At 32.4% G+C, this 13689-nt stretch overlaps 1 protein-coding gene across 1 annotated transcript in view; it reads left to right on the plus strand.

Annotated features, from left to right (window-relative positions):
• Positions 1-729: 729 nt before the first annotated feature.
• The window catches only part of LOC111087509 (Down syndrome cell adhesion molecule-like protein Dscam2), a 39194-nt gene continuing 26234 nt past the window's right edge, over positions 730-13689 (plus strand). The window contains exons 1-2 of the mRNA XM_022394363.1: positions 730-1050; positions 11425-11709. Of these exons, the coding sequence (XP_022250071.1) occupies positions 957-1050; positions 11425-11709 (379 nt within the window). The 5' untranslated portion in view covers positions 730-956. The remainder of the gene's footprint in view (positions 1051-11424; positions 11710-13689) is intronic.

Genomic DNA, 13689 nt, shown 5'->3' on the forward strand with positions numbered 1-13689 from the left:
TTACCGTTTTATTTCTTAATTCCGTGATGCAGGTATTCTTGTTTCACATTATTTCCGACTATGAATTAAAAGTTATAGTGACACGACATGTAATTATTCGATATCGTTTAAAAATACATTATATAAAAATACATGAACAGTCATCAAAACCTACTAAGCGTATCACTGCTAGAATGTTTAAATTAACTAACTAATTTTTTAAAGTTATAGAGGGCGTTACATACATAATCTGTTTACCTCATACTCTCGGTTAGAACGTAGAAGATGATTGAACTATGGTTTTGCTTTTACGCTTGTATGATACAACTTACATTTTTGAAATGTCCATAGATTAACACTGAAAGGAGAGATAATGCATTTTCTAATATTTTTAGCTTTTCCGTATTCCGAAAAATCCTAATTAGTTATTGGTTGACAATCATATTTCATGAACTTATTTATTCTATTTTTTCAAAGTGGCTCATTTCATGCAAACATCCGATCAAATGTCATCTGTGAGGAAATAAAACCGTTCCAGTTTATGTGTACGAATAGAATGGATACGTCTTGACGAGTATCAGTACAGTAGACACTGTGTTAATGTCTTTTGAGTTTACGTATTAAAACAGTTCTCTACTATTAGTTGTTAATGTGAAGGTATCGAGAAACGTTGTTAGCTAAAAATCAAACAATATTTTCCCAAGGTGAAGGAGGGATAAAATGCTTATAGATGTCGCTGTATTATGTCGATCAATAACCCCGCCCGAAAGTTCTTTGATAGAACAGAGATATTACGAAATGGCACCTACAGCAGAATCACACAAAACTGTTTTGTTATCCATCGTATATGCTGTCTTCCTTTTCTCTTTTACTGAAACTTGGAATTAAAGAAGATGCACTACTGGAGCGAACGTCATCATTCTCGAGGAAAAGGTTACAACCTTTTGTAAGTGCGTAGCGTGTTCTTTGAACGGCTGATGATGGCTAGTATTACTATTAGTAACGACAAACAACGGATAAGACGACCTCTATGCCTTTGGATCTGGCTACTTCCCGTTGTCTCTTGCCAAGGTATATTACACCATAGTGGTGTATCTTTACATCGGTCCTTTACTCCATACATCAACCTTTATTTTTCTTCATCGACGTTTATATTTAAAAGTGAAACTAGGGTGGGAAACAGTATATAAGCGAAATATTTTACTTGTTTGAACATAGAATTAAAGCGATGCGATCACAGTCTATAGGCGATGTGACTTTACTGGGTGGTGTAACTAGTCCTAAGTAAATGGTATTGCTTTTTATACTATGTGTTATAACTCTAGTCCTAAGTGCTATGGCTTTTATACAATGTGTTATAACTGTAGTCTTAAGTGCTATGGTTTTAATCTTAGATGGTATAACTCTAGTCCTAAGTGCTATGTCTTTTATACTATGCATTATAACTAATCCTAAGTGGTATGACTTTTTATTCTAGGTGATATAACTCTAGTTCTAAGTGATATGGCTTTAAGTTTAATCCTATGTTGTATAACTCTAGACCTAGACGGTATGAATTTAGTCTTAGATGAATGGGTTTAATCTTAATTTTAACGGTTTTTCATCCTAGGTAGTATGGTTTTAGTCCTGTCAAAATAACGAGATGTTTAGTTTATGCTTGTCTCTTTTACAAACTGAGTGTTTTTATACAGAGTTAACATGCTGTGAATGGTGGTTTACTTCTGCTATGGATGTCCAAATATTTTCGTTGGTGGTGAAGACACATTGTGACTGACTTAGGTTTGTTAAGAATGGTAATATGTGAATGGTGATGTCGAAGTATTGCTAATCATAACTGATCACGCAGGATGGATAAAGATTCAAATATCTGTTGGCTGGTGTTCCAGGTTTAAAATGATTGGAGATGCGAGCTTATTAACATTAATTATTATAATATAGGCTTATGATGATTGGTGATCTATAAGGACAAGGAACAGTTATGCAGGCTTGTTATGAGTCCTTATTTAAATTGGCCTTGACTGTTGATATACATTCATAATTCTTTTCTGGAGATGTTAACACGGGTGGTGAATTAATTACTTTTACTTTTGGCCTAACTAGTAACTTAGAATTCTGGCGATTTAAGATTCTCGTGACTGGTTGTTATGGATTTGTCAAGGCTGATAATGGGGAATTACATTAAATAATGAGTTAGGCTTTTCCTGTTGGAGAATATATTACACGTGTATCGTGACAACCTTTGTAGTTAATTGTGATTAGTAATGCAGATTTAGCATGACTGGTGATGTGGAATTACTATTACTGTTATTTTAGAATTATCATATTTAGTTATTATACATTTTCTTCCTATAAATGAGTTTATGCTTTTATAATGATTATAACATTATTTTTGCTGACATATCATGACTGATTATATATACATTATCATGACTATATGTTTGAAATCTAAAAGACAAACGAATAAAATTATTATGTCTGGTGGTAGTCTTATCGTGGCTGAACTGTCGAAGTACCAAGAAATGTAGGCAAAATTTTCATAAATCGAAATGTAAGATTATCATGACCGGTTATACATGTTTTCAATGACTGGTGATGCAGAATTATCATAACTGTTGTGTTTGTTTTACTATGATTGACGATATAGAAATATCATAACTCTAAATGTAAAGCATCTTGAATCGTGATACATGTTTGTTATGACCGATGAATCAGAATTATCATAACTGTTGTTACTATCATATTATGGTTGATGATATAGACATATCATAACTCTAAATGTAAAGTATCTCGAGTCTTGATAAATGTTTGTCATGACTGATGAAGCAGAATTATCATAACTGTTCTTATTGTCATTTGATGATATAGATATATCATGACTCTAAAGTAGGCTTATCATAACTGGTGGCGTACAAGTATGCAAAATTATTATAACCTTTAATTTATTACTGATGATGTAGAACTTTCATGACTTAAGTTTTAAGCTTGTCGTAATTGGTGATAGAGAGTTATTACGTCTCGTAATCTAGAGTTATCATGACCAGTGATTCAATATCATCTGTTGACATAGGGTTATTATGTATGACAATATCAAATTATAACTATAATGATTAACTTCTGTTATGTCTGAAAAGCTACAACAATTCTTCATTGTTAAGATAGGTATGTGTCGCAATTATAAACCTTAAATTTTTAAAACTGACGGTTGAATTTTAAGATTACGCATTTTGAATGAAGTATGCTTGTTATCATTGTTCATGTAGAAATATTATAAATACTTGGCCGTATGGTTGTGATGATAGAATATCAATCGTGTCATTGTTAGTAATATGTACTATTAATTTAACTTTAATTATTAACTGCCTTTTATACAAGTTGATAATTAGATTGTATCATACATTCCGGTGGAAGAGGCCGCGTTTTGATCCTGGGTCTTCTGGTTGGAAAGGCTGGTGTGCTATCGACTGTTACTTAAGTGATCTAATAGGCTGCTAACAATGATTACAATAGACATATTTTGTTTTTTAATGAAAAAAATGTTAATTTAGCTGTTAATGATTTTATTAACTGGTGACAAAATGTTTTCTTACCTGGAAATGTATAGTTATAATTATGTGTTGTTATAGTTATGTATAGTTATAATTATGTGTTGTTATAGTTATGTATAGTTATAATTATGTGTTGTTATAGTTATGTATAGTTATAATTATGTGTTGTTATAGTTATGTATAGTTATAATTATGTGTTGTTATAGTTATGTATAGTTATAATTATCTGTTGTTATAGTTATGTATAGTTATAATTATCTGTTGTTATAGTTATGTATATTATAATTATGTGTTGTTATAGTTATGTATAGTTATAATTATGTGTTGTTATAGTTATGTATAGTTATAATTATGTGTTGTTATAGTTATGTATAGTTATAATTATGTGTTGTTATAGTTATGTATAGTTATAATTATCTGTTGTTATAGTTATGTATAGTTATAATTATCTGTTGTTATAGTTATGTATAGTTATAATTATCTGTTGTTATAGTTATGTATAGTTATAATTATCTGTCGTTATAGTTATGTATAGTTATAATTATCTGTTGTTATAGTTATGTATAGTTATAATTATGTGTTGTAATGCATTCCTTGCCCTTTATATACTGTAAGTAAGGTAACTTCTTCATCATGGCCTTCACTGTGGTAATAACTTTACAAATGTACCAGCAGACTTCTTTTTGTTTATTTTTCATGCTTTTATTTAACAGGCGTTTATCTAGATTATTTTGGAAGCGACACATGATTTTCAGAATTGGCTAGAAATCGTCTTCAGTGATTTATCCAAATAAATTAAATATTTTACAGCTACTATCACAGCACTTCCTAAATTTTACAAAACTATTGTTTGTTTGTAATTAAGCACAAAGCTACCCAGTTGGTCATCTGTGCTCTGCTCACCACGGGTATAGAAACCCGGATTCTAGCGTTATAAGTCCGCAGACCACTGGGGGGGGGGGGGTTAAAAGTAGTTAATTTATTCCCGGATAATCTGTTTAATAAACTGTTGCTAATCCAACTAGGCCTATTCTTATCCTTGCTGCCTAATTCAAAGTACAATAGACAAACATAAAACTCATATCCCATTGGAAATTAAGCCTAAACATTAACTAAATACTTCTTTACAAAAACTCTTTACACAAAAACAATTTTTTTACGGGTCATGTATTCTCTAATTATCTAATCAGACAGCTGTTACAAAAGTTCATGTTCTAGTAACCATTTTTATGTTCTCACGTGAGATATTCCGAAAGACCTTCCTTTGAGGAATATTTACTCACCCATATAATTTCTTCACATTATCTACTGCAGTTCTAAACTTATCTGTAAACCAATTGTGTTAGTTTCCTTACTCTGCTGTCCTATAAAAGGCAAAAAAGTGCTACGTAGTGAATAATAATCATATTTGAACTTGTTACACCAATTCCATATTATTCTTTTTATTCTTCAGGATTATGTTTTTCTTTTCTCACTTAGGATGCATTATTTAATAGTTTCCCGGTGGGTCAGCGACAAATTTACGGAGTTACAACGCTAGAATCCGGGGGTTGATTCCCCGCGAACGACGGAGTGCAGACAGCCCACTGTGTAACTTTGCGCTAAAACAACAACTTTCTCGAATAATCTTACTTGAGGTGGCATAATGAATTGGCTCTTTCCCATTTTATATCTCCTTCTTTAACGAAAAGATCCGCATATAGCTCGTTTATGTACGACGAACAACGTATCACTACGCCGGAACCCACGCTTTCCAAAATCAATATGCATACCATCTTACCATGTTATCACTGATTATCTTTAGATTCTAACAATCAAACTGATGAACGATGTCAGTGGTATTCTCTCATGTGTGATGATTTACTCGGCCTTATCGCAATTTTCAGGACGACCAGAAACGAAGTAAAAGGGCATAGTTACTTTACGACCAGATCTAAAAGATATTGTTGCGTAACCCGTATCTTCTGTCGTTCGTTGGTTAGAGAGAATAAGTTTTATACAAACATAGCTTGCCTACCATAATAAATCTAGTATACAAACCCTTAGTTTGAAAATCCTTTACTTGTGCTTTAAATCGTTTAATTTTATCACTACACAGTAGGAGTATTTCTAAAACTTCGTTTTGCCTCAATTCAAACTGACTACCATGAAACTTCTAACGTTCCAAGCGCCTTCAGTTTGTTTGTGTTTCTTTTCTGCTGTAGAACTTTCTCTACCAATCATTAACGTTTTTATGGTTTCATCTAAAATTATGTACTAGGCTTAAGTCATAATTTCGTCTTACTCTTTAACAATCTCAATTCTGTATAATCAGTTCGAAGATATTATATAGGTATATTAGTGAAAATGATTCCCAGTTCAGATAGTGTTTAATACCTCTTTTACAAGTAGTATATGTTGTTGTTTTTCTGGTTACCTCATGGGTTAAATAAGATAATTAATCATCGTTTTCTTTCCGTCTTGTAGTTGTATTTCTGTAGACATCCATTAGTCGGACTTCCGCAATCTTTGTGTTTAGTGAGCATTGACTATAAAAGCAGTAAACTTACTTGTATCTGTAGACTGCATGTCTCAGGAGTGACAATCTGCTATATTAAACCAATTCATTATTTTCGGTTCAATTATTAGGCCTATTTTCATAAATATCCTAAACACATTATTTTTACCATCATAGGCAACCATGAAAAACCTTTCCAAAGGTTATGATATATTCAAATTAGATTAACACTATTCGCCATGACAATCCTTTCAAAAGTACACTGATAATCTTATCGTAAAAGTCGTTTCTGAATTATTTAATTCAGGTTTCTTAGTTTAATAGCTAATGTTTCCAAAATCCTGAAATAACGACCATTCTGGTCTTCTACAGTAAGTTTGAATTTTTTCACTGATATGTACGTATCCATACAATATTACAGGTGTTGATCATTCTGAGCTTGTTATGTTCTGCGAGTCTTTATTTTAGCCCTCTGGCGGTGGATCCTAAAAACCTTTGCTTGCAGCCGAGGAAATATGCAAGTTATGAAGTTTGTCTTAAAAATAACAGTATTTTTGAGTTGCCATTTTGATTTAACGATATTTATTTATTTGCCGTACAAATATCTAAAACGTTTGTTTATTAGCTTCTTGAAATGTAACTGTAAGCTCTAGATTTTCATGTTATTCAATCAAATCACAATAATATTTTAGTTTGACTTATGTAATTAGAAAAAAAAACGTTTGTTCTCAAGGTAAGAATAAAAAGCTTTTTATTTCAGCCAGTGTTTCGCATTTCGGCTTCATCCGGGCTAGTAATTTTTTCTTCTAAATTTATTACCAAAATGTCTAAATTCCTCTAGTGTGTATTACAGATTCTCGAAAACAATAAAATCCTTCCATCAGTCGACCGAATCCACCGTATAGTTATTGTACTATTAGCCCTGATGAAACTGCAATGGCGAAACGTTTGCTGAAATAAAAAGTTTCATTTATTATTATCTGGAGAGTAAAGGCTATTTTTTCTAATTCTGTTGCCAAAATGTCTAAATCCATCTAGTATGCACTACAAACTCTGATTTATATATTGGGGCATAATTCTATTGTTTCGTTTCTATGGGGATTCTCTTACTCTACTATAATCTTTAATTTTGAAGTCAATATGTGTTCAGTCTAATTTCCTGGTTATCACAAAATTTATACTGAGAGCCTTAATCTAAGAATTCTGTAACTGAAGAATAAGCTTTAAACTATTTAGAGCAATAGTTATTAAGTTGTCTTTCAAAATCTGTAGTACACGCTGGAAGGATTTACACACTTTTATTAAAACGTTAGAGAAAACCGACCCTTTATACTCCAGATAATTAATCATCGTTTTATTTCGATGTTGTAGTTGTATTTCTGTAGACCTCCAGGAGTCGGACTTCCGCAATCTTTGTGTTTAGTGAGCACTGATTATAAAAGCAGCAAATTTACTTGGATCTGTTGACTCTTTTTATTCTGCTTTAAATGTCTGGTTCAAATAAAAAGTTATTTTATAATTATCTGGAGTTAGAGGTAATTTTTTCTGTAACATTTTAATAAAATAGTTATTTAGCGATATTAATGTGTTCAAATTAAGTGCGCTGTAATTTAAGAAAGTTTTTCTTATAATAAAGTTTAATAGAAATATCTCTGAGATACTTTTGGGGAAATCTTAGAGCCTAGGTCCTTAGAAGAATCCACAATAAAATAACTAAATTTGTTAATGATACTTGTTTTTGTATAGAGCAAGTTATTAGATAAAACCCATTTTTTTATATACGTTTTTAGGTCAGTTTATAAATAGACTCTAAGTTTTTTTTTATATGTTGTTGATATTTACTTTTTATAAGTAGTTAATTTTGATATAAGCTTTCTAGTCGTATACCAATTTTCATTGTTCTAACCAAATACAGACAATGTCTGTCTCACCAGGTCAGTCTTTATCTTAAAATCGACGCTTCACAATAGTCAGTAACATACTTTTAATATAATACATCGTTATAAATTCGGTATAGAATTAGGTTTAATACTGAATGTTAACTGATTTTAAACGTAATTATCCTTATTAGAAAACAGTACAAGCACAATCCGCAAGGTCTTACGGTTGGTTGGTTTCAGAATTTTCGCAAAAATCTACACAAAAGGCTATTTCTACATAGCTGTCCCCAGTTTCCATTAATAAACTAAAGGGAAACCAACTAGTCAACAGCATCCAGCGTCAAATCTAGGGCTACCTTTGACTGATCGAATAGTGGGCTTTGACTGTCACTCTTATAGCGTACCCATGGCCCCAAAGTGCATAGCGCGTTTTTGCAGTACCTGACCGCGAACTATGAACCCTTGAAATCACGACTCAAGCAAACTAACCAATAGACCACGTCAGGACCCTATGATTCGAATAATATTCTTAACTTTAAGACGTGCTATAAGCTCATAATAAAAATATAAAAGTTTATTTATAATTTATTTATTTACCTTCAAACTATGATTATCCGTATATATGGAACAAAATTTTCTTTCGAATTAATTCCCCTTTGTTCAAGAACAAGTGTGATTTATATGTTAACGATAAACAGTGAATGGTTATCTCTGCAAGTTTAGCTTTGTACTTGTTTCATTTACGTAAGTAATATGACTCTTCTGATGAGCTTTTACCCACGATTAACCCTGAGAATCACTTGAACGGACTATGGAGATGTACATACTGTTCAGAAAACAATGGTTGTAACTCTACACAATCAACTATCGATTACTAAAGTTATACACTAAAGTAACTAGAAACGATAATCTGGATTTTTGAAAGTAGCTTAAAATTTAACAAGTGTGTTTAGAAAGGTGTAAATTTGTTTTGAAAGATTAAACCCCAAAAAGTATCATAAGCAATTCTATAATTACACCTAGATTTTAAAAACTGACAATATTCCTACAAACAGACTTGTTCAGTGATAACACGGGAAGAACTTCGGAATTTTCGCACAAAGCTACACAAAGGGCTATCTGAACATATCCATCTATAATCTAAAACTGATAGATGTCTGAGAAAGAAGCTGGTCAACATTACCCACCTCCAACTCTTCGGGCTACTCTTGTCTGACCAAATAGTGCGAATTTATTGTCACTGTTACAGCGCATAAAATACGAAATATGAACGTAACTCTGTATCTTCCGTTTAAATAATGGACCCATAGTTAAGATTGAGAACATATGGCTGTATCTTCCGTTTAAATAATGGACCCATAGTTAAGATTGAGAACATATGGCTGTATCTTACGTTTAAATAATGGACCCATAGTTAAGATTGAGAACATACGGCTGTATCTTTCGTTTAAATAATAGACCCATAGTTAAGATTGAGAACATATGGCTGTATCTTACGTTTAAATAATGGACCCATAGTTAAGATTGAGAACATACGGCTGTATCTTACGTTTAAAGAATGGACCCATAGTTAAGATTTTTTTGTCATATCGCTATTTTAATTTTGTTTGTCTAACAAAATTAGCTATCATGTTCTAACTACCGCGGGAAATCGAGCCTCGGATTTGAACGTTATGAGTCCTGAATCCTACGCTGATCCTTTGGAGAACGTTCCTTTCACAAATCATATCAACAAATAATTTAATGATTTCATTAATTTGTATAATTTGAATGTTAACTTGTTAATTGTCCCTAAGATCACCAATAACATCGTAATTTGAAAGCTTCTGTATCACGTTCAGCGGTAAACTTGAGGACGCAACTCTAAAATTTGGGGTTCGATTTCCCGTAGTAAGCACGGTCCATTGTGAAGCTTTGCGCTAAAACCAGAACATACTTGTACTTTAGACAGTGTTCGTCGTATTTGACATAGCGATTAATGCAATTCGTATGAATTATGATACACATTGAATAAATATGTGAATTTGTTTATCTAATAGAAAAAAAAATCATTTGTATTTATTTTACAAGTAGTTCCATTTTTTATTTCGTTGTTGTAGTTTCAGATTATATGATAATACATTTAGAACTATCATTTAAAATAGCTCAACTTCAGTTATATGATATACTTTGCTTAATATTACTTCAGAATTACGTTTTTTTTAGTTTTCAAAATAATAATATTAATACCATTTTAAGGCTTTTCATTCTTTTCTGCTGACATTATACGTTTTTATTTCTTACCGAAAGGATAAACATAATAAGAGGAAAAAGAACAAGTGTTAAAGTGTTTCCATCCGTTCAAAGTGTCTCTTGCATAAGATGACAATAAACCTGTCAAAAACTGTTGTAAAAGAAAAGCAGAAGCACAGATACGTATTATATGGAACTGCAAACCATTAATCAAAATAGTTTTTGATATTCAATACGATTCAAATAAAAAAATGACTACAGTTGATTCTTAGGCCTAGATTTTCAATCAAAACAAATAAGTGTATGTTATTCTAACACCATTTAAACTCTACTAACTGTTTTCGACATTGAGGGGGTAAGAACTATATCACGTAAAGACCTATTATAATGCATGGCCAGGTGGTTAGGGCGCTCGACTTGCAATCTACGGGTCGCGGGTTCGAATCCCCGTCACACCAAACATGCTCGCCCGTTCAGGCGTGGGGGCGTTACAATGTTACGGTCAATCCAACTATTCGTTGGTAAAAGAGTAGCCCAAGAGTTGGCGGTGGGTGGTGATGACTAGCTGCCTTCCCTCTTGTCTTACACTGCTAAATTAGGGACGGCTAGCGCAGATAGCCCTCGTGTAGCTTTGCGCGAAATTCAAAACAAACAAAACCTATTTTAATCAGGAACAATAAATTTAAAATAACGGCACGTGTGACATTTCTTTGATTAATTTCGGAATTGCAAAACAGTTTTCGTTACTTCTGTATTTCAGTAGTCCAGTTGAACGCAATTATATATTCAAATTCTAAAAAAAAAAATCAGACTTAATATAACATAATTATACTTGTCTTTTCGTATAAAATATCAGAGCAAATGTATTTGATATTTCTTCACTTTTTTATGGTAAATAGAAAAATCTTATAGTTTTGCATAGCTGTCTGTTCCTCAGATACGTTTGTTAAAAATATAATCGAATCAATCTTTCTATAAATATAAAATTTCAATAACAACGCTAAAATGGTTTTAATCGTAGACCACAGTTGTTCATACCTTCAATACAATTCAAAAACTTAAATAACTAGATCTTTATATTTCATTAGAACAATTAGATTCGAAGACTAAAGGTGTCAAATATTGCATCTTCGTTCTATTTAGATTATTAAAAATTTACAAAGAGAGTCGATAGAACTAGGAGAAACGAAAACATTTTCAAAATATACCAAAAAAATAGTCACCAAACTCAGTACTAGTCCTTTAAAACAAATAACATGATCACGAAATTAAATTAGAACATTTCTTTCAGTAATTCCTGAAGTCACGCCATTTTTAGAAGATGTTCGGCTTCACCGCGGTCAGCGTTACCAACTCACGTGCTCGGCAAGCCAAGGATCGCCACCTTTAACATTCCAGTGGCTCAAAGACAGAGTTGCTCTCAGAGACACAAGTCAGCTAACCATCCGGAGACTAGACGTCTTCTCGTCTATGTTGGTCATCGAAGCAGTTCGCGAGGAGTATGCTGGGAACTATACCTGTGTGGTGTCCAACAGTGCTGGAGAGGACACTTATACCACCCAGCTTCATGTTCTAGGTTTGTTATTGGGATTTATGTCTCCTATCAATTTTTATCAAATTTATATTGATGCTGTCTTAGTACTTCCAGAACATCTATTTCAATCTCAATAAGTTTATATGTTGTATCTGATTTGTTGTTTACGAGATGAGGGTTTCGAGTTTCAGTTACATGAAGTCAATATTATGCTCTGAATAGGAGTTTAATTAAGTATAATCTGTGTTTCAGTCTTTCGTAAACTGAAATGTTGTTTCTACAAGGATTTTTGTACGAAATGAACAATTGCTTTTTAATAAGGTTCAAACTGGTAAAGTAACAGATATAAACTTTACGATTTAATCAAATACGACAAATAATAAGTTGCCAAATACTAAAGTAACAGATATAAACTTTACGATTTAATCAAATACGACAAATAATAAGTTGCCAAATACTAAAGTAACAGATATAAACTTTACGATTTAATCAAATACGACAAATAATAAGTTGCCAAATACTAAAGTAACAGATATAAACTTTACGATTTAATCAAATACGACAAATAATAAGTTGCCAAATACTAAAGTAACGGGTATAAACTTTACGGAAATCGTATTAAACATGAAATAACAAGCTGATATTTGATTAGATCGTGAAGTTGATATCGTTACTTTATTCTCTAGCAACTTGATGTCGTGCTTAATAAGATTTCCGTAGACTTTGTAGCTATTATTTTAGTCTTTAGCAGCTTACATTTCATGTTTATTAAAGGTTTCATAAGTTCAGAACCTTAATCTCTATAGTAGATATGTTATTTATGATACGTGTTTCAGAAGTTGACAGATAATAGAAAGGTTCTATTACTTAGGCTGCGACTTTTTTCTAATGTAGTTTTCGTAAAGTTTAGATTGAATTTCAATTTCATGTAAATTTGGCGTACCAATGTCCCAAACTCAATTTTTAATAAAATCAAAGATTCACCTATAAAGATCTAAGTTCGGTACATTAGTTCTAATGTTGCACGTTTTATTACGTTAATGACATCGGGGCGTTCTGTGAAGATTACTATAAATACTTATATGCAAATTTTACTCGTATAAACATGAATCGTTGGTACTTATAACTGTTTGTATCTTAGCAAAAGTTTAAAGAACTTTTTACTTTGTTATTACTTACTCTTTATGAATTTGTCTTTAATTCCAAAAAACATTGATTGCTTGTGAACCAAAGGTCTTTTCATTTGTACATGAAATTATATAACGAATAAAAAACAGCATAGTTCAACGTGTTATGAACGGGACTTGCAAATAAATACATCGGAAGAAGCCAGGAATGTTGTCGCAACGATCCTCTGTAATTGGTCATTCAGTATATTCTGTTAATAATGTTTTGCTACAGTCGTCACACTGAAGTGAGTCACATATTTAGATAGTTTTTGAACCATTACTAGAACTCTAAGAAAACATATCAACTCTCCTCTCATATGGAGATCTATGGAAGGAATGAAAGTCAATAAATCATGCAGGATGTCGCAAATCTGCTACAAGTGTCCTTAAGAGAAAGTAACAACGCTTCAAAACCAGTGGTACATTTGGTCAAAGATACCATCATTCAGAACATAAGCAGATGGTCGCTATCTGTCGATTCTAGATGAACGCAATCGTATGGTTATTCTACTTTAAAACTGATTAATTTTCTCAGCCAAAACTGGATGCCTTGCCATCATAAAGACGGTCACATGTAGATTAGACGAAACCGGCCTATACTCTAGCATCCCGAAACTGGATGCCTTGTCATCATAAAGACGGTCACATGTAGATTAGACGAAACCGGCCTATACTCTAGCATCCCGAAACTGGATGCCTTGTCATCATAAAGACGGTCACATGTAGATTAGACGAAACCGGCCTATACTCTAGCATCCGAACTGGATGACCTTGTCATCAATAAAGACGGTACACATGTAGATTAGACGAACCGGTCCTATACTCTAGACATCTAGAAGTATCGACGTAATTT

Source organism: Limulus polyphemus, unplaced genomic scaffold, assembly GCF_000517525.1.
Source record: "Limulus polyphemus unplaced genomic scaffold, Limulus_polyphemus-2.1.2 Scaffold2239, whole genome shotgun sequence".
Classification (NCBI taxonomy): domain Eukaryota; kingdom Metazoa; phylum Arthropoda; class Merostomata; order Xiphosura; family Limulidae; genus Limulus; species Limulus polyphemus.